Source organism: Corvus brachyrhynchos, unplaced genomic scaffold, assembly GCF_000691975.1.
Source record: "Corvus brachyrhynchos isolate BGI_N302 unplaced genomic scaffold, ASM69197v1 scaffold80, whole genome shotgun sequence".
Classification (NCBI taxonomy): domain Eukaryota; kingdom Metazoa; phylum Chordata; class Aves; order Passeriformes; family Corvidae; genus Corvus; species Corvus brachyrhynchos.
Genome location: NW_008236769.1, coordinates 10,896,397 through 10,918,540, shown reverse-complemented (window position 1 = coordinate 10,918,540; position 22,144 = coordinate 10,896,397). Strand labels below are relative to the sequence as shown.

General features: G+C 36.4%; 1 protein-coding gene across 1 annotated transcript in view; it reads left to right on the top strand.

Moving 5' to 3' along the window:
- The window catches only part of HTT (huntingtin), a 72,507-nt gene that overhangs the window by 7,292 nt on the left and 43,071 nt on the right, over positions 1–22,144 (top strand). The window contains exons 7-25 of the mRNA XM_017727715.1: positions 1,320–1,498; positions 1,966–2,170; positions 3,051–3,098; positions 6,881–6,961; positions 7,334–7,698; positions 9,520–9,643; positions 9,932–10,050; positions 10,957–11,068; positions 11,620–11,760; positions 12,417–12,575; positions 12,668–12,765; positions 14,285–14,424; positions 15,250–15,313; positions 15,718–15,818; positions 17,308–17,454; positions 18,511–18,631; positions 18,875–18,951; positions 21,150–21,301; positions 21,704–21,906. Of these exons, the coding sequence (XP_017583204.1) occupies positions 1,320–1,498; positions 1,966–2,170; positions 3,051–3,098; positions 6,881–6,961; positions 7,334–7,698; positions 9,520–9,643; positions 9,932–10,050; positions 10,957–11,068; positions 11,620–11,760; positions 12,417–12,575; positions 12,668–12,765; positions 14,285–14,424; positions 15,250–15,313; positions 15,718–15,818; positions 17,308–17,454; positions 18,511–18,631; positions 18,875–18,951; positions 21,150–21,301; positions 21,704–21,906 (2,636 nt within the window). The remainder of the gene's footprint in view (positions 1–1,319; positions 1,499–1,965; positions 2,171–3,050; positions 3,099–6,880; positions 6,962–7,333; positions 7,699–9,519; positions 9,644–9,931; positions 10,051–10,956; positions 11,069–11,619; positions 11,761–12,416; positions 12,576–12,667; positions 12,766–14,284; positions 14,425–15,249; positions 15,314–15,717; positions 15,819–17,307; positions 17,455–18,510; positions 18,632–18,874; positions 18,952–21,149; positions 21,302–21,703; positions 21,907–22,144) is intronic.

Here is a 22,144-nt window from a genome sequence, read left to right as displayed (position 1 = left end):
CTGCTGATACTTTCTCTATGTGGTGTTAAGTTAGAGGAAGATACTCCTAAAGCTATTTGTCTCTCTCTCTGTGCTGCAATGCTAGTAAGTAATATTGAAAAGAAGTAGCTAAGGCTTAGGAAGCAAGCAGCTTGTTGGAAAGTGAGGAGGTTCAAGGATTCTGGGAGAACTTGGATGGCATCAGGAATCTGAAGAGACTTGCGTGGTCCATCAGCTTGGTTGCTAGTGCAGCAGGTCTGAGATCTGAGATGGAGGGTACCTGGTTGTGCTCTGAGCCATGATCACATACCCTGTAACCTTTCTTAGGAGGACCACCACATAGATTCTGTTATAACTTAGAGCAGAAATTGAGAGGTTTTTTATTTAAAAGCACACAACTTTGTATCAGGTATTGCTTCCATATTTCTTCAGCTGGGAAGTTTGCATGGTCTTAGTGTTGTTTTTGCAAGTTTTGACGAGAAGCTTCTCTGGATTTCAGTGGAAACTTGCCTCAGTTGTTATTGACAAGGGGTTCTTTGCTATGTAGACTCTATTGCAAAAGGAGAGATAAAGAAGACCTGCAGATACATAAGGTGTTAGCATGTTAGCATTGCTGCTTTCAAGAAGTGTGAAAAATTCAAATGCTGCATTGTGACTTGCCTCCCTCTAAAGTGATGTGTGATAATGTCCTTGGCAATGATGCAGAATTCAAACAGAAGCACTAATAGGAACTTCATGAATTGATTCTGATTTTTTTTTTCCCTCCCTGGGTAGAAGGTTGTGTTTTCTTCCATAACTTATATTTGTTCATAATATGCTTTGGGGTTGATTGTGATTAACAGGTAAGTATATGGAACAAGGTTCCCAAAACAGGGCAAAGTGCAAATAGCTTCCATTAGGGTAGCAGTGCTTCTGTGAGCAAGGGAGTTACATTTGGGTGTAAGCTGTCAAGTGGAGAGAGGAGGCAGGTGAGAGGAGCAAAAGAGTCCAGATCACTCGGTGAAAGCATCAGCTATTACAAAAAAAACAAAAGAAATTTTTTTGTGTCTTTATGGAGTAAAAAGAGGTAGGAAACAGGGAAGGTGAGCACAGGATCCTCTGATCATTCTCCCACGTTGCTTAATTGATTGTCAGGTATATAAAATACATATTTTCAAATGTTTCTACATTTGGAAAGCACTCTTAAGTTGCTGCTGGGTTTTGGTTGTTCTGTTTTGCTTTTTTTTTTTTTAATTTAAAGAAGCTGTTATGTGGGCTACAGGAAATAACATTTGAAGCGTAGTGTTGAAATTAACCACTGCTGTCAGTAAGTTATTTGGCCGCTTCATTTCTCTCCTCAGGCTTGTTGGTTCCTGTAGAAGATGATCATCCTACTCTTTTAATTCTGGGTGTTTTACTTACACTAAGGTATCTCATACCTTTATTGCAACAACAAGTAAAAGATACCAGCCTGAAAGGCAGTTTTGGTGTAACAAGGAAAGAAACAGAGATTTCACCTTCACCAGAACAACTTATACAGGTAAAATATGGATAATAACCCTTACCTGAAGAGTAGTAGTTGGGAGGAAAATAAATAAATCTTGATCAAGCATTAGTCTGATACTGAACGTTCTGAATTCTCAAATTTTTGTTTAACTTGATAAATGGTAGTTGGTCTAGTGACTGGAATTATTGGTAAGTAATGACCAGAAATCCCAGAAAAATGAATCAGCAGTACTTGTTAGATGTGCCCAAAGGAGCAAAAAACTTCTTATGGTGCCTTTGATGTGATCTTTCCTTCTATAACAATAAACAGCAGACTTCTACCAAAAAGGCGGTTAAGTGGCTACAATTGATTGACATTTTCCCCTTGGAAGATTGTGGTGAAGATCAGATATATCAAACATCAGTTATTTTTAATTTACTGCAGAAATTTGATGTTGTATAGGACAAGACAATATGTTCTGTCTTCATAGAGGCTTATTCCAGTACTCTGCTGGCTTTCAGGTTTATGAACTGACTCTGCACTACACCCAGCATCAGGACCATAATGTTGTGACTGGAGCTTTAGAATTGCTCCAGCAGCTCTTTAGAACACCTCCCCCTGAACTGCTCCATGCCCTGACCGCCTGCGGGGGTATGGCTCAGGTCAGTGTATCCAAAGATGAAGCTGCCAGCAGGAGCCGCAGTGGGAGCATAGTGGAACTTATAGGTAAGCTCTATTTTTGGTAGTTTGAGTAAAAGGAAATGAACATACATCATCAACTCTAGTTCTCAGTGTTAGCCAAAAGCATGAAGGTTAAAATGAAATGTGTGAAGCTCTGCATAGCATTCTTTTTTCCCCAGGTACAGTAGAAGTTCTTTCCCTCCTTCCTTTAAGTGAATATACATTAACTGATTAATGACAAACTTAAAGAGGTTTTTTTACAGTTTGTGTTGATAAATATTTTTTATTTTTGGTTACACAAAGCAAGTTATATATGGTGACTTTTTTTCACCCACAAAATTAATGATGTTCTTACCAATCGTCTGACAACTGTGATTCATAAAAGCTGATCAGAATTTATATTAACTGGGAGCTCCTTGCTGAATACCAAAACCAGCATGAAATTAAAGCATGATTTAAGCTTATCCTTAACTGTTAAAGTCAGCTATCAGCTTTCTTGTCTGTGGAGTGCATGTTCTTAAAATTCTCTTAACTGCTACTCACCTATTTCAAAAGAATCAGTCTCTGATTGGATTTTTGTAAAGATTCTGTATTGAACTAACAGATCAGTCAATATTGCTGCTTTTGGAAGGTAAATTACTAGCTCGAAGCAATCATAACAGGGAAATTTAGAACATGTTTTTGGAAGCAAACTTTGCACAAGTGGCATAGAATAGTAAAAGTAATTTGGTGGTGAATGCTCAAAAAACCTTGGACTTAAAAAGCAACAAGTTTGCTATTTCTTCCTGGCTTTGGTTTTTCTTTGGATTTTTTGTTTGGATTTTTTTTGTTTGTTTGTTTGTTTCCCATTCATGGCTATTAGAATTCCTTCATGATTTCATTAGCTCTGTCTTTGCCCTGATGTGTTACTTTCTGTGATTTGCAGCTGGAGGGGGGTCTTCATGCAGCCCTGTTCTTGCAAGAAAGCATAAAGGTGATTATTTTTGAAAACAAATCTTTAATTGCATTACTTCCTGATTTTTTTAAATTCTCTTAACTGCTACTCACCTATTTCAAAAGAATCAGTCTCTGATTGGATTTTTGTAAAGATTCTGTATTGAACTAACAGATCAGTCAATATTGCTGCTTTTGGAAGGTAAATTACTAGCTCGAAGCAATCATAACAGGGAAATTTAGAACATGTTTTTGGAAGCAAACTTTGCACAAGTGGCATAGAATAGTAAAAGTAATTTGGTGGTGAATGCTCAAAAAACCTTGGACTTAAAAAGCAACAAGTTTGCTATTTCTTCCTGGCTTTGGTTTTTCTTTGGATTTTTTGTTTGGATTTTTTTTGTTTGTTTGTTTGTTTCCCATTCATGGCTATTAGAATTCCTTCATGATTTCATTAGCTCTGTCTTTGCCCTGATGTGTTACTTTCTGTGATTTGCAGCTGGAGGGGGGTCTTCATGCAGCCCTGTTCTTGCAAGAAAGCATAAAGGTGATTATTTTTGAAAACAAATCTTTAATTGCATTACTTCCTGATTTTTTTGGGGGTTTTTGTTTTTTTTTTTTTTTTTTTCTCCCCTCCCCACTTCATTGTCTTGCTGAACTTTGGTCTTCATTCACAACTGCCTGTATTATCAGCTGAGCTTAATCATTATAAACAATGAAAGAATTCTGATGCAATTTCTGATATTGCAATCAAGATACTCTAAAATTATTTAAAGCAATATGATTTTATTTTTGCTGTAGTTCACTGTCAAAGTTATGTTGATGATTATTGATGCAGTTTTACTTCTAAAGAGCACATGGAAAAATAGTCTCTCTGAACAGGGCATTCTTCTTTTTCATGGTAGTACTTAACCATTAATGTAACTTGCAAAATAGTTCACTTTCCTGGCTTTGTTAGGCCTGTTTTTTTCTCTGTAATTCACTAATGCACGTGTATGTTTGCATGCTCCAATATAATGCTTTTTTATTTCTTTTTCTGTTCTTGGTGATTAATTCTATACATTTTTTGTCTTGCTTGTGTATATTTTCATTTCTTTCTTCAATAGGTAATTCATTTAGCAGGATTTTAAAGAATACAGTTTGCTCTGAAGTACTCTTTTCCCAGTTTGTGCATGAAAGTACTTAATATTTAGTTATACACTTACACTTTGATTAAAACCAGTCATATCACTATAGCAGAATCAGTATAAGTACAACTGTGTAACACTTTCATCACCTGCATTAGGTGAGCTAAATGTTGCTACTGCAGTGAAACTCTGTGTGTGTAGTGCAATCACTGAAAGCATTAGTAAGCAAGAGATGTTCAATGCTGAAAAGAAAAACTTGAAGAAAAAGTAGTTTAAAACTGAATGAGATTATATGAACTTGAAGGACCGTTATAGCTTATACTTTTTCCCCATATGTCCTTCAATCTTTATGTGCAGGGAATCTCATAAAGCTTAAATACCCTTATCTGTATGCTGTAAGAGTATACCAAAATGTAAAGTAGTGGTTAAAGCTGAAGGAAATTAGTGCTATGGATGCAGTGATGGTTTCTAGTTTAGAAAGGACAGATTGAAACAATGGGTGTCTGAAAGTAGGTATTGCTGCAGCATCCAAAGGTGACACAGAATACAACAAATCAGAATAACAACACATATCATGTAAATAAAAAAGTTGTAAATTATAATTTTGGTCCTTTGTCTTGTTGGTAGTCTTCAGTGTAACTTTGAAGTATTAATAATAGTGTAAATTCAATTAAAGTACTTGTTAAAACACTAATCTTTCCTTCACTTGGTGAGAAAACATGTATGAGTCATCAGCTAAAGTCATCAGCTTTTATCCTTTTCCAAGATTATGGTATGAAGATTTTGTGGTCTAAAACAATGGCATAAACAAACTTGAAGAAATCTCTTCACAATTTTATGCTTCATACAGGTTTATTTTCAAATTGTGAATTGTTCATTTCCTGCTGCTCTCCATTGTAGAAAGGAGGGAAGATCCAAGCCTGTTCCCAGTTCCTTCTTGAAGTCATTTTGCATTCTACTGTCATATAGAATAGTGGGCAATGGATGGGACTTCTCAAGCTGTAATGCTCCTTTGTGTGTAGGGGTGTAAAGTGAGGCTGATCTGCAGAAATCTCTGTGTTCCACATCTTTGCAATCTTACTGCATTAGACCAACTTCAGTTCTGAGCATCTGGCTTGCATTGGTTTGTTTATGTTTCAGCTTCAGAAGATTATTTGCAAAAAAGGCTGAAAACTCCTTTTGAAATCAAAGCCCATGTTTTGAAAGCAACTTAACTGTTTTTTTTTATCATCAAATAGTGGGAAAGTATCCTGCTGAGTGTGTTATATACTCATTTAAGCATACAAAGCCTAATGTGCCTAATGACTGTTTTTCAGTGTTCTTATCCTTTCACTTTCTTTTAGAAATGGTCAGCTGTGGAAAGCAGAACATCATCCTGGTTTGTTTCAGTGAAATGGATGCAAATGTGCGAAATAATTGGGAAGAATATATTATATTTCATGCTTTTTGTTGGGAACTCCTAGAATGATTTTACTGATTCATTCATAGGAGTGTGTAGTTCTCAATTACTGTTACTTTATATAGAAGGTATATGGAAATGCCATGGTTACTTTTCTGCCTTATTTACAGGTTTGAGTATCATAAAACATGTTTTTCAGAGGAAGATAATTCTACAGTGGTACTACTATGAATGAAAGAACTTGAGAAAAAGAAATTAATACAAAAGCGTATTAATGCTTTTTTACCCCCAGATAACTTGAATAAGGTACAAAGGAATTCACCCAGAGTTATCCCAACATTAGTATCTTGCATTATAAATCTTAAACTGCCAGTGCATCTTGGTAGTCTAAGCAAAATGGTCCTTCTCATAGCAGTTACTGTGAATCCCTCTGTCTCAGCAAGGGACTTGCAACATCTAGAAGGATGGGCTTAGTAGCTCCCTCTGCACTCTGTCCCATGGACAGACTTTTCAGTACAGTTGTGTCCTTGGTTGGCTTCCAGGCAGTGTGCATTTGCAGGTATCTTTCTCTTTCCACTGCCTGTAATTTAAGTAGATAATGTTCTGTGAGTAAGAGAACTCTGTGGTGGTTGGGTTATGTCAGTAGTTGTTTTCGAGTTTCTTATGGCAAAAGCCTCTCTGAAGATTTCTTGCTTTAGTAATCCTTAGCTCTCAGTGTTGTCCATGGTTCATCACCCTGTCCCACTTGTGTTGTCTTGTGCTTCTAGTCTGCACTGCTCTTCCCCCTGGGCATTTTTTGTTCTGTTATCTCTGGAGTTCCAAGCAGCCTTTGATAAGTTTTGTAGCCTTAAGGAGGAAGAGGTTATTTATTCTATTACTTGTGGTGCATTAATGCCCTTCAGAGTTGAGGGCAGACATCCAGATGCCAGTTATCCAGTCCTTAGGAGTAGCACATACTTGATGAAATTAATGAGATTGTAAACGTAGTCCACAAAAAAAAAACCTAGAAGTAATAAGATTGTAGGTAGTTTCCTGAATGGTTACGCTGGTAAATAAGATTACTTAACTCTGTTTCCTTGTCACTGCTGCCTGTTTCTTTCCTGATGAATTAGTGAGGGACTGGATGTGCATTCTATTCATTCCCTTATTTTTTCATCTGTTGCCTGTCATAGCTATGAAAAATTATTTGGATAAACTTTTTAAAAAACAGATTTCACATCTAACTGACTTCAACTGTTGAACACTTCAAGCTGACTATAATTTTTGAAAACTAAAGGTTTTTCTTATATCACTTCTCAGGTAAAGTACTTCTTGGTGAAGAAGAGAGCTTGGATGATGATTCTGAAACCCGATCTGATGTCAGTGCTGCATCATTTGCAGGTACCTGCCTTTCTCTTTAGCAGTGCAGTCAGCTAATACATTCTGTTATTGCTCTATGTAAATTGTGTAAATGATGTGTTATGGTCATGAGGAAGTGTATGGGCATTCAAAAGACATGGTAGCAAAACTGAAACCATAAATACTGCTGAGTATAAAACTTAATGAAGTTGACTGCATTCTGTTTTTAATGGGAGTTACTGGCAGAGATAGGGTGACATCTTAGAAGATGCCCATTTTCCTACCTATAGTTTAACAGTTTGGTTACATGCTTTCCTTAGCTAGCTTAATATGTGGTTTAATCTTTGGGTTCATGCTGAGAGGGAAATAGAATTTCAAACACTGGATTGATTCATAAATGCCTGTGTTTTGCAGCTTCTGTGAAGGGTGAGATAACCAGTGAACTGGCTTCTTCATCAGGTGTTTCGACAGCTGGGTCAGCGGGGAGCTCAGCCGCTGATGCCACAGGACACGACATCATCACAGAGCAGCCCCGTTCCCAGCATACGCTGCAGTCAGACTCTGTAGACCTGGCCAGCTGTGATTTGACAAGTACAGCTACTGAAGGGGAAGATGATGAAGTACTTAGTCGAAGCTCCAGCCAGATCAGTGCTGTCCAGTCAGATGCCACTATGGATTTGAATGATGGCACACAGGCTTCCTCACCAATTAGTGATAGCTCTCAGACTACTACAGAAGGTCCAGACTCTGCTGTAACCCCTTCGGACAGCTCTGAAATTGTAAGTGTGCAGCGGGCAGAGGGGGGATCTCCTTCTGCCAAGGGTCCCGACATATCTCAGAGCTCTTCCATGGAGGGCCCAGACTTGGATTCGTCTCCTTACTCATCTTCTACTTTTCAGTCCTCAGCTAGTAACAGAGGAAAGGTCAGCAGCTCACACCTCTGTTGGAGAGCTTGACCTCCTTTTAACACTTTCACTTTAGCAATAATGAAAAACTAGAAAGCTGTAATCAGTTTGTTCTCTGGGTACGTCATGGGAAAGCATTACAAATTTTGCTCACTGAAAGAATGGCAGCATCAAAGTCCTGACATAAATATATTCTCTTAGTAATATATCCTTAATTTTGTGTAGATATATTAATAATTGTTTTGGTGCAGGAGGGTTAATGGAAGTGTTAAAGGGTGAACAGTTTATTTGGAATGATAAAGGAATATTTTTGGAACATAATGCTTCACACTGCCTTCTGCCTGTGCTTTTACACTTGGCAACACAAGTCATCATCTTTTTTTTTCCTTTTTATTCCATCGTAAGGATTTCTCCTATAATGGGCAAATACTGCATGATTTACTAATGTAGCAGTTACATATCTAATAAACACCTGAAATGTGCATACAGTATAGCTATTTTGAGACATTTTTCTCTCTTGGGCAATTGTATTGTGAGGTTGTAATAAAACCAGCAAAAATACAATTACTGGAAGCCAGAGCAGAAAATGCAAAAGGGGGAAAATTTAGAACTTTTTAAGACTTTTTCAAACATTATCCAACTTTTGACTCTAGTTTTCTGATAGTAACTTTGGAAGAGTAATAGTCTCTTAGCACTGCAAAAAATAGAAAACTTATAATTACGGTAAGAAAATACTTCTGCAAGTGTGAGGATTCAAGAACCAAAGGAGTGATGATAATTGCTGTCTGAATTAAAGGTAGTGAATGAAGGTAGTGCAGAGGCCACAGTGAGCAGGCATTTATTGACAAGGTGTGTTTATTGATGCGTTTATGCAAATTCTTGTCAGACTGTTCCATATGTCTGTTTGCATACTGTTTACAAGCAGTAATTACATGTAAAATTATCTTTTTTAATTGACAGACTAAATAGCTGTCCAAGTTACTGACACACAAGCTTTTTAATGAACAATTTCCAGGTGCTTATGAAGACAGGAAGAAACTGAAGAAGTGTCCTATTTTCTGATAAAATTAGTGAAATTGGTTTTTTTTCTATTGTTGATTGTTATGATTAATTTTTATGGTTATTTTTCTGTATACCTACTGCCTATATATTGCCTTGGTTCCAAGGGTCAAACTCTCTTCCAGACGAGTCCATTTTAGTAGTCTCTGGTTTTGAATGAAGAAATTAAAATACTTTATACTTATTTGTCCTTTCTTGTTCTACACTGTGTTCTCAGTTTGACTTCACATATCCAGGACAATTTAGGTTATGGGGGAGTTTGACAGCAAGAGCCAAGTTCAGTTTGTGGCAGTAAAGGTGTTGGTTGTAATTTGTAACTGCTGAGAGAGAGACATTTGTGATGAAGAAACAAGGGGAGCTGCAGGGGAGCAATGGACAGAGAGATCCAGTTTGTTCCTGTTAATAGCCAAGTTCATGGCTCAGCTGGGAGACTCTCAGATGGAACTATGGCCTCCAATAGCCCCAGTGCTGCCGGAGGAGGGGAAGTGCTTTGGGCCTTGCATGCAGCTGGACACTGATGTTTATAAGGCTCATATTTGCTTTCAGATCATTTCTAGATTACTAACACTGCATGTTTCAGATTTAATACTCTGTGTAAAGGTAAGTTATTTTAAGTCCTGTCCTTGCACTGTGTAGGTTTTGGAGGGTGCTGAAGGACAGTATTCTGGAATGCAAATTGGGCAGCTACAGGATGAGGAAGATGAAGCTGCAAATATTCTCCAAGATGATTCATCAGAGTCCTTCAGAAATTCTTCTCTTGGTAAGTTGATAAATACAAGGGGGGGGCCAGACTGGTGACACCATTAAGACAGGTGTTCAGGTGCATCTGCACTTCCAAGGGAATGGAGACTCATGTATGGATATGAATGGATATGAAAAGCAAATAACTAGATTGATACGTAAAATAAAGAATATATTTCAACACATGTAACCAATCACTTGTTTTGATCACTGCTGATTTATTTTTCATGTTTGTATAATTAAGTTTAATTAAAGTGCTTTTAGTTTGTATCTGAAATGGTATTTCATGAATTGCCCTTTTCTAAAGCTCTTCAGCAGCCTCACCTGCTGAAAACTATGAGCCATAGTAGGCAGCCCTCTGATAGCAGTGTGGATCGATTTATATCGAAAGAAGATGCAGCAGATGCTGGTGATCACGAGAACAAGGTGAGAAGTGGTCAGTTTTAAAGTTTAAAACAACGAAGTTTAAAAAAACCCCCTAAAATTACAGTTATGATGAAGTAAATTACTGGAAAGCATGTATATGTGATGTGCCTTGTTACAGGTCAAAGTAACTAAGGTTGCATAGGGAATCTGAGTTAGAGCCTGAATTTCATTTAACGTAAGGTGAATTCATAAATGGTGGTATCTTAAACGCAATCACCAGCAAAGCCATACCAGAACACACTGCTGAGAACACAAACCCTTTTTGTCTGTGTATTAGTAGGCTACACTGTTACTTTATTGCTTGAAATATCTTTGTGTTGGTTGCTTCCTGTGTAGGTAACTTCATGATCTTCTCAGGTGTTAGTCTTTGAGCCTTGTGCCATTCTAACTACAAGTTACTGATTTCCTCTTTTTTGACTTTACCTTTGGACTTTGTTCTGAGCTGGGGCAAAAGTTTCATTTGTGGCAGGCAGAATTAGATCAGCTTGGACTATTGGGGAATTCTAAATGTGAAACTACAGAAAACTGTGAGTCTTCTTTGGGAACAACTAGGAAATAATATGCTTTTCATACAAAGTTTCCAAAGTGTGATGGCAACAAGTAGTTTAGCACGCTCTTCAGATGCAAACAGCAAGTCTAGGTAGTTTAGAAAAATCTGCAATATAGTGTTTCTGTAATAAAATTGAACCAGCTCTGATACTGGGTATAAACTTCCCCAGAGCATTACATTTTGAGGCCTTTTTTTGGAAGATATATTAAACTATATATGAATATTATATATTCATTTTGTGTTAAACTTTACACATTTGAGGATGTGCAGTATTTCTAAATCTTGTTGTGCTTAATATTTTATTTCAATGAAGATTAATTTTTCTCTGTATAAACGTTGTGATTTGCCTTCAATAGCCCTCCAGGGTAAAGGGGGACATAGGGCACTATACTGACAGAGACTGTGCTCCTTTGGTGCACTGCGTCAGGCTGCTGTCAGCTTCCTTCCTGCTCACTGGGGACAAAGGAGGTACGTTTGTCTTTGAGGTTCATTGGTTTTCTGTGTCTCTTCATGTACAAAGTTGGAAATATGATCAGTTTGCTTTGTCTTGGTTTTCATCTCACTTTATTGGAAATATTGGAGGTTTTTCTGTGGCAGTCCCTAAGCACCACATCTGCATGGTTTTTAAATACTTCCAGGGATGGGGACTTAACCACATTCCTGTCATGGTGTATGACTGATTTAAGATGTTTGGTTTTTTCCCTTTTCTAAACTCTTACTTGCTCATGTACCCATATAATGTATTGGTTTTGGAAGGAAGTGATCTGGAAGTATGTTAAGGCTGTATTTGAATATTTCAAGTATATTTCAAATACAGTTTATTTGAGGAAGGCAAAAAAGCAGCCATATATCTCTGCTGCCTCTGATAAACTGGAACTGCTTGCTCTGCCTTCATATTTTTGTCCATGCTAATTTATTTTATATAGTGTTATTTTATATAGTGTTTTTAATTAAATCTAAAACAATTGTGGGAGCTTTTAAATGCCTTCCTTTTATTAATTTTTATTTCTTCCCCGCAGCTTTAGTTCCTGATAGAGATGTGAGAGTCAGTGTAAAAGCCTTGGCAGTAAGTTGTGTTGGAGCAGCCGTTGCACTTCACCCTGAATCTTTCTTCAGCAAACTGTATAAAACACCCCTGGAGGCAATGGGAGAAGAGTATGGTATGTTGCGGTTCACATATTCCATTTTAATAGTGTGTTTGGGTTCCCAAATCAGTGAGGCAGCAACTACACTGAAAACTCCAGATCCAGTTTAGTATTTGAGAGCAAATATTGCACAAATTGGAATGAACGTGCTGTGTGTGTGGTGAGGTATATTTTTTTGTAGTAAGATTTAAGTTTCAGTGTATGAACTTGTAGAGCTTCTGACAAGTTGAAGCTGTTTTAAAACAATTAGTATGTAGAAGGGGTTTGTTTATTTTACAAATGTTTTCTTCTAATTTAGTTCAGTCCTTCTTATAGATGGTTTCTAAGCCATTAGGTTTGTTTTTACAAATGAATCGCAGGGACCTGGAGTGTGCGGCTGGTATGATATATTGACCAAAATGCTTCTTAGATTTCCCCAGAGCATTTTGTTTACAGTTGAAATTAATCACTAGTGTTTATATATGTGATTGTTGGTTTGAATGGTGTGATTGATCTGTATGTAGATTGCTTGCACAGAAAGATCTCAAAAAGGGAGAACTATGGTGGACGTATTTTGGATGTGCTGATATTGATTGTCCAATAGTTGAGACCTCCACTGAAACATTTTTAGGAATCAGTAAGGTCCAATACTAGTATTTTTAAAATAAAGTAGTTGTAACTTACTTTCTTAGAGGAGCAATATGTATCGGACATTCTGAACTACATTGACCATGGAGATCCCCAGATTAGAGGAGCTACGGCCATTCTCTGTGGAACAATTGTCAACTCCATTCTAATTAAATCCCGCTTTGATGTGGAAAAATGGCTAATAAATGTCAGAAGCTCAACAGGTAACAATTTATTTTAGGGGTGTCTTTTTGTTCTTTTTGTCTTCTAATGTAACATAGCAATGTTTCATTGCTTTTTTTTTTTTTTTTTTTAGGAAATCTCTTTTCCTTGATAGACTGCATACCTCTGTTACAGAAAACATTGAAAGATGAGTCCTCTGTTACTTGCAAACTGGCTTGTACAGCTGTGAGGGTAAGCAGTAGGAATTTATTTGCACCACCATAGATCACAGGGTTGTGATTCATTACTGGGATCCTGCTATGCGCAGATGTATAAACATGGAGCAAAAAATGATTTCTTCCCTAAGAACTTTATTGGCACAGAAATGGAGGAACATACAGATAGAAAATAATTATGTGGTTAGGTCATGTAGCATTATAACCTAATTGTGATATTTCTCATGAGAAATGTAAATGTTACATTAACCAACAGTAGGATGAGTGCGTTAGCTAGAAAGGCTATGAAGGCTAAACAGGGAAGTGTGAACATACAATGCCTGGTTGTAGCCTGTATTTGGAGAACGAAAATTAAATGTGAAAAATGACAGGTAAAATAGTGATTATTTTCTGAAATAATAATTTTAAAAGTGGGGAAAGTCTCAGGAAAGCAAGCAGTTCAAATTGGGTGAAAGATCCTGTAGGCAGTTGTTAAAATAGAGATGACAGCTGAACTGGTGAGTGGAACTTAGAGTATGTGAATTTTTATTTCTGTAATAAAATCTGTGGAAGGTGTTTGGTGAAAAAGCAGAGGGGTGAAGAAGTGAGCTTTCTTTGAGGGTTTTTCCAATAAAGTAGAACACAGACAAATTGTAGGTTGAGGGAAATTCTTCTGTCAAGGAGAGGCACAAGGTGGCTGATGATTGCAGTTTAAAGACCAGTGAGGCAAAGCATAAATTTTAGTAAAATGTAGCTTGTGTATGGAAATTAGGATTTTATATGCAGAGAGGAGGGGCTTGTGATACAGCTGAGGAAAGGAAGTCCAACTAGGTAAATGTGGCTGTCTTTTTAACCTTCTGTTCAGCAATCTTCATGTTTTTGTATAGTGATTTCATGTGTGATTACACTTGTGATAATGGCTTTTTAGAAAGCTTCACCAGAACTGTTCAGTTCAGGCAGCTTAATACTAGTCAACTTTTGTTCTTTCTTTTTCTCAGTACCTAATGTAGCCTGACTTTATACATTTTGGCAGAAATGTTATGTCCTTTGGGATGTTAATCCTCAAACAAGAAAGTACATTTTGTGTAGTTAAATAAGACATGGAAGTGTGGAGTTCTGTAACTTTTTCCAAAGATCACACATTGTGCCTATAGCTGAACTTTCAAATATGGACGTATGGCTTTTTCAGAAACTTTGGAAATCAGAACCAGGTGTCTAAAAATACCCTATGGGAATTAGGAGACTGTTTTTGAACAGATCAAAATATAATGCGTGGAGTGTTTAAGCCCTGTGAGCCTTCTTTTGGAGGATTGCCCTCTGATCTCTGAGGCCTGCATTCCTCTCCAAAGTTTAACTGCAGCATCAGGTTTTAGCAGTTCACATGAAGATGGTGTTCTAGCCTTGTAAAGTACCTAGCTCTGGTACTTCCTCCTAGCTCTTATGCAATAATTTTTTAGTATTCTAAATAAAACAGATTGGGTTTTTTTGGTCACTTTCATTCTGCTATTCGGAGAACCTCTTCTGTAATGTAACTGAAAGTTGTTTTTTCTTCTCAGCATTGCATCATGAGCTTATGCAGTAGCAGTTACAGTGAACTAGGTTTGCAATTGATTGTTGACCTCCTAACTCTGAAGAACAGTTCATATTGGCTTGTAAGGACAGAACTTCTGGAAACACTTGCAGAGGTAGATTTTCGGTGAGTGTTTGTATTTTCCGTGGATGTAATAGCTGAAGTGCAGAGAAGTATAGGAAACTGGAACTGTAATGGAGAAATTTCTTCTGAAGCATTAATGGGTTTCATAAAACTAATTCAGATCAGTCAATGCTGTATGAATTCCTTTGTCAAGCTGCTACTGACTTCACAACCAAGCCCAATCCTAGAGACACTGTATAGGAGTTTTTAGTTCATTGGTCTGTTGTATAAAGTCTTCTGTAAATGTGTGATCAGAGAGGGACCACATAATTTGGAATCTAGCTTAGTTTTTCCATCAAGTTGTGTGTATTTTTAAAGAGAAAGTCCCTAACTTGTCTGTTGTTAGCTCTCTGTAGTCACTCAGTTTCTGTTAATACTGAAATAAAGGTGACTCGAGTTCTTTTTCTTGCTTTCCATCATTCTCTATTGGTTCTTCCAAGCTGAAAGACAAAAGATGTTTATATGAAAATTCTTCAAGCTATCCTTAGTCATACAAAAGTGGACTCTTTGTGAATAGTTTTGGAATGGGTTACTGTCTTTTCAAAATAGTCTGATTGTTCTGTGCATGGGTAAAAAATACAATTATAATAATGGTCTTTAAATAATGGGGTTTTTTTAACAGAAGGACTGTTTTTCTTTGGTTACACTAGCCAGATAGTAGGTTAGCAAATAGCTTACCTTTTCTAAAGGTTGCAAAAAATGTTTACTACTTACATTTTCACTACAGTGGTGTTTTTAAAAAAACAAACAAAAAGAACACTCAGAGCACTGAAGGGAGAAATAACCCACAAGGTTAACTAATGTCCTCTAAATTCTGTTTTATCATAGGCTAGTCAGCTTCTTGGAAGGAAAAACTGAGAGCTTGCACAGAGGTATTCATCATTATACTGGTGTAAGTAAATTATTCAATCAGTATATTGTGTTTCTGAATTAAGGTACCAGTGCAATGTCATCACTTGTTTTTAAATTCTGTCAACACTTATAGCTGTTGTATTTTTTGTGTAAATAGACTCATGTTGTAAAACTTACTACAACTGGGAATATCCTTAGTATGGAGATTCAGGTATCTTAGCATTCTCTGGTGCATGTGTTTTGTGGTTTGGGTTTTTTTTTTTAACTTTAAAAAAATGGGCATTTGTGTAGTTAGTTAATGTGATTGACAATGTTAAGGTAAAGATGGTCTTTTCCAGACTTGTATGACAGATGAATTCTCACTTGTTAACTCTCTTCTAGCAGTATGCTCAAATGATGAAAATGTTCAGTGAGCTTTATTTACTGTGCTAACTTCTTTTCTAGCTATTAAAACTTCAGGAGAGAGTACTTGAAAATGTTGTAATAAGTCTGCTTGGAGATGAAGATCCAAGAGTGAGACACGTGGCTGCAGCTTCATTAATGAGGTATAGGTGGCATTTTTATTTATAGGAAAAAAAAAAAGTAGAAAGATGCTTGCATATTGATGTGTACCTATAACTAAAACAAACATTTGGGTGTTTTTAATATATTTGTTTAAAAGAGAGATAGGAAACAAATGCATCTTTATGGTACCTGGAACATGCATCATTCTGACTCATCAGGCAATTGTACTTCGCTTTCTTTTAGCAATCCAATTACATTTAACTTTATTACATTCTGAGGGTCAGTTGCAGCTTCCTCAGAATATTTTTCTTCATGCTTAAGTGGTTTGTTCAGTATCCAGTGGCTGATCAACTTAAAATGTTGCAATTCTACAGATTTGTCCAAAATCCCAACCATTATAGTTTTAACATACATAGTCATACACAGTGTATCTTAAAACTTCCATGCTCACTGATTATAGTGCAGCAGCTAAATTTGTTTGCAAAGTACTTGTTTGCTGTGACCTACTGCAATTATAGCTGCTGTACAGATAAATGCAGCAAAGGGTAGGGATTGGTTGGTAGTTTATTAGAATTCATAGACTTAAATTTTATGTTTAAAGAAGTTGGGAGCATGTAATACTAAATTCCTGGTATATTTTATTATCAGAGGAGTTTCTTTCCTAGTGTTTTCATACTATTAATTGCTGTCCAGTCATAATAACAAATAAAGTACAACAAAACCTTTAAAGTTCTGACATTTAAAAGTGTTTATATTGCCAAAGCAGCTCAGCAGAGGAATCATGAACTGTTGCATCATAGAGTTGTTGCTTTTATTAAGGGACTTGATTTTGAAATGGAGTTATCTTATTAACTGAATGGTAATAAGTTGAAGATTTTTTCTATCTTCATGCTGACTTAGTGAGAGGAGGTGTGTTAAGATTGGAAAAGACTTAACTGCCCAAGAAAGCTACTACAAGCTTGCAGAAAGCCCTCGAAACATTCAGTATGGACGTTCATTGGAAGTACTCTCACTGAAATTACAAAAACGTGTACAGTAGTTTTTCACTTTTACATAAGTTGAAAATATTGTTGTTCAAGAAGACTGGATTTGATTTTATGTTTACATTTTGCTGCGTAGAAATCAGATGGTGAAAAATTACTCTTTTCAGGTAAAAATTACTTTTCAGTTGATACAGATATTCATGGGGAAAATATCTGGGGAGACAAGGGAACAGCAAGAGAAAAGTACTCTATGGGAGTGTTTGTTGTAGTATGTATAGGGAGGTATCTCCAGAGGAGATTTTTTTTTAAATTAGCATATGTCTGGAGTAGTTCCTTTTTCCTGACTTAAGCTCCTTGATTGTAATGAGGAGCAGTTACATAAAAATGAATTCAGCTTAATGAGTTTCTCTAACAGCTTTTATTTACAGTTTGATATGCGTAATTAACATATGTAGCTTGCTGAACTGTCTATTAAATGTACTTTAAATTGGGTGTTAAATAATATCTGAATAATAATTTTTATTTTTGACATTTAATTTTCTCTCAGGCTTGTTCCAAAGCTGTTTTATAACTGTGATCAAGGACAGGCTGACCCAGTTGTGGCAGTAGCACGAGACCAAAGCAGTGTCTACCTGAAACTCCTCATGCATGAAACGCAGCCCCCATCTCACTTTGCAGTGAGCACTATCACCAGGTGTGTTATCTATCTGGCCTTGCTTCAAAAGGAATGGAGAGCCAAATTTCGCTTTCAAGTGTATAGAATTGTAGTTAAATCCTCCAAATCCATGTGCTTATGAATTCTTGTTCTAGTCTGTAGGAGCACCTGTAGTAGTTTTAAGCTCCACAGAAACAGACTCATGTTTAAAGAATACGCTGTGAGTTACTGATGATGCACTCACACATTGAGAGTCATTGTTTTGAGATAGTTTTTTTCCTCTCCATCCTGAATTCACCCTACTTGTCCATTAAATTGGACAGATAGGTGCAGCTTTTCAAGCTAATTGTATGTATGTTACGCTTCTTCAGATATGTTAATCCAGATTTATAGCTCTCCACATCCTATTTAATGATTGTGATTGCAGAAGGCTGTACTCCCTTTATAATTTAAAAATAAATTCTAGTTTTGATAGTGTGATCTTGTATTTTTGCTGCCAACTATACTTTTTCTGTCTTACAGACGGTATGAGTTGTATATATTTATAGGGGCTGTTTGCTTCTATCAGTTTGTCATACAAGTTTTAATTATATACCTTTCTGATACATGATCTTGATCATGTCACTTAAGATACATACTGTAGTATGGAGCAATAGAACTTTGGGGATTCAGTGTTAATCTGGATAGAAAGTAGACTTTTTCTACAGTAAAAATCCAAAGTTTGTGACATGCAGAAATGCAACATGCAAAAATGTTGAATGGATTTGAGCAACAGCAAAGATTAATGTTAAATTTGTGGTCATTTCTCAAGTATCTAGTTAGATATTGACAGCTGATCTACTATTTCAGCTTGCTAACAAAGAGGTTTTATTTATAAATTAAATAGCATTTACTAATACAACCTCAAAAACATTACAATACAACATGGTATTTAGACTATTCTCTGATTTTTTTATGTTCTAAGTGGTCTGTGAAATACATAATAGTAATTTAACCTTAAATACTTAAGTATATAAGTAATAAAATTAATCATTTTTGATTAGGATGGGGTTTTCTAAGTACATGTTTTAGTGGATATAAATGTTTTTATTTCAGAACATACAGAGGTTACAATATGCTGCAAAGTCCAACAGATATCACTATGGAAAACAACCTTTCAAGGGTTATTGCAGCAATTTCCCATGCATTGACAATATCCACTACAAGAGCACTTACGGTGAGTTTTCTTGTATGTGAGTTTTTGTACATATGAGTTTCTTTGAGTTTCCTTGCTGTGGTGGCAGACTTCTTTTTTTGCATGCTTGCTTTATTTTTTTATAGTTTCCTGGCTATATTTGTATCTGCAGCTTTTGTTCTGTGATAATGGCAGTATAATAGATTTAATTCTAACTCCTAAGGTACCATGTTGCTAACTCTTCATGTGGTGAAACTAATTCAGTTCTTGGTGTTTACTTTTCAGTTTGGCTGCTGTGAAGCTTTGTGTCTTCTCTCCACAACATTTCCAGTCTGCACCTGGAGTGTGGGATGGCACTGTGGGTATGTTCCCTCTTTTGTTAATCAAGCTTCTGAAACTCAGATTTGTGAAACAGAAGTGGACTTACTTAGGCATTGGAAGTCCTGGTTTAGGTATATGCTGTTAAGCTTATTTCAGCAGTTCTTTAAGAACTTTATACAGAATACAGCACATTATAACTTCACGTTGTCTGGCTATTAAGGGCCAGCACTTTGTCATCCCTGGGACCACAGTGTCTGTCACAGGGATTGGTTGCAACTGATCTAATAGAAAGATAGTCATCATCTATGAAATATGATATAGGAGAAAATTTTCCATGCTCTTGAAAGAATGTTTATCTTTGGGATATTGTATTTTGTAGTATCTCTTTAAAATATGAACATTATCATTTTCACCTTGATTTCATGTTTATGTTGAAAAATGGTGAGTCAAGGAAGCTGGTTCATCTTGGCTTCTATAATAAATTTAAATTGTTCTCATTTGGCACACTGAGTGGGAACAGCAAATGGGGTATCTGTAATACTTAAGTGTTAATGTGGGTAATACATGATATTGCTTACATTTTGAAGAGTTTCTTCAGAATGAAAATGTACATGTGGCAGCCTAAAAGCTTTGATTTTGCCTCTGATTATTACTGCTGTGCCATGTGTGCTGTGAAAGTAGCTACTGGAAATGCGCACATGTGGAGCTGTTTGGTTTTTAAATAGGTTTAACATAATTTGTGTTGATTTTCTTTGTTGCTGTCATTGTCTCTCTTATTCTATTCAACTGCAAAATTTTATCTTACTTTAAAAAACAAAATAAAACCCAACCCCAAAAAAACCCAGCTGTCCCTCAGCTGCTTTTCTTGTCAACAGGCCTTTGCTTCCCTTGCTGGCCCTAAGTGTGGTGTGCTCTGTATATGTAGAAGGTGTCTTGAACAATAGGTCCAGTGTTAAAAAATGAAGTAATTCAGGATGTGAGCCGTGCTTAGCTGGAAAATAAAATCAGTATATCTTTCTTCCCTTTTACCCAGCCTAAAAATACTTTTTTAAAAGATATATCTAATATTTTTGAGTGATCCAATGACATAGCCCTTTGCTCTTTCCTCTGATTCCTTCTTTACAAATTTTTGGCCAATGGTTATACAAGTTTGGATTGTAATCTTATTTTTGTGGAATGATACAGACATTTGTCATTCTGGATAATAAGAATATAATAACATGGATAGTAACATGAGAATTTTGTCAGAATTCCTTCCTATCTTAAGTATTGTTTTTCTTACGATTAAGAAGTTATTGGAACTGCTGCATTCCAACCCTGTACTTAATCCAGCATGGGTTAAGTCATGGATTTCTAACCGTATGTGAAGTAAATAACAGTTGCCTCTGAAAATACTTCAAAAAAACTAAAGGAAGGCTCTGTAAATTACCTTTGGATCTTTATCAAAATAATAGCTATACTTAGTGTAAATCTGATTTTCTGAAATTCCTGTGGTTGTGTTAGACCAGAGTGACTATATTAGAAGATTTTAATTATTTTAAATTAAAAAACATTTTGAAAGATTCCCAGATTCCCTTAATTTAGAGGTTGCGTAAAGTCTTTTCCTGAAAGAAGCTGAAGTATTTAGGTCTTTCAGCTTTGAAGTGATGTGTGTAATTCACAGAGTATTCTGCCCGACATCTTCTGGTGATCTCTGCCTGCTCTTTCTTAAACTTGACTTCTGTGGGAAAATGTGGTCTTATAATTATTATCAGGGAAAATACAGAATGCAGCAGAAAATTACCATCTTGGATAGTGTTCACTCAAAAAATATAGAGGATTTGATGGAATGCAGTTGTTTGATTAATTCCTTGTCACTTTAAAGCAATATCTTGTTACATTGGAATACTGTAGCTAATGTCTCCCATCCCTACCTTGCATATACACAAAACTTAACTGAAGATAGTTCAAGACTGTAGTGTTTAGCAAATAAATACAGCATTCCTTAGTTTGTCAGTAGATGTCACTATAGCCTTGATATTGGCTATTAAAAAAGAAGGTAATGGCTCTTAAAGAAACCAGAGTATTGTGAGGTCTCTGCTGCAAATGGGTTTTCAAAGTTGTATTTGAGTGCTAAATGTGTATTTCTGTAGCACAGATTTCATTTTATTAGCCATCTATTTGACTGTTGGTTTTCTCAAGACTTTTAATTTGCCAAAAAGGGGGAAAAAGTCATGACATTCCAAAATTAAACTTCCAGTGTTTCCCAGCCAAGTTCTTCAGATGAAGCTCAGAAGGGCTGCACCATTGGTATGGCTGGCTTGGTCTTGTCTCTCCTTTCATCAGCATGGTTCCCACTGGACCTCTCAGCACATCAGGATGCTTTGATTTTGACTGGAAACTTGCTTGCAGGTAAGGCTGGATAAGAGAAGTAGGATTGTCCTAGTATTTTTACCATTAGCATTAGAAGGCCCGTATCTCACTCTCTTCTGATTGTATGCCATGAAAAACTTGCAGGATTAAGCAGAAGAAATAAAGAGGGAAATTGCACCCAGGAGGTTTGAAGAGAAACTGCCTCTTTGTTGCTAACTTGCAGATTTCCTCCTGTTGCCGAAGGCCACTTGCAGTATGCTTAGTACAAGCTGGGTACAAAGAACTCAGATTTTGTTGGTTTTGTTTTAAACTGTGCAGCTACTCCTGGCTTTGAAATTCTGATTGAATTTCTGTTCATACAGAGACAGTATAACCATATATGCCTCTAAAATTTTTTGGTGCTTAATTCCAAATTTTGTCTTCTATTTCCTGAAATTGCAGCAAGTGCTCCCAAGTGCTTAAAGAATCCCTGGAGTGCTGAAGAAGATTCAAACCAAGGTGCTGCTAAGCAGGAGGAACCCTGGCCAGCTCTGGCAGATCGAGCGCTTGTCACTTTAGTAGAACAGCTCTTTTCTCATCTGCTGAAGGTCATTAATATTTGTGCACATGTAATGGATGATGTTGCTCCTGGTCCAGCAGTAAAGGTATATATTAAAAATAAATAAATAAAATTATGTGACTTAAATACTGTTGTGCTATAGACTTCTTCATGTTTTAGACTTGATACAGGTAAGTATCTAATTCCTTGATAATATGACTCCACTCTGTGTAGTAAAGCAAGTACCATACAAAAAAGCATATTTTTCTTCCACATAACAGATCTTTCTTTAGTTTTGCTGTGTTTAAAATACTACCCTAAATTTTGAGTCTTTTGTTCCTGCT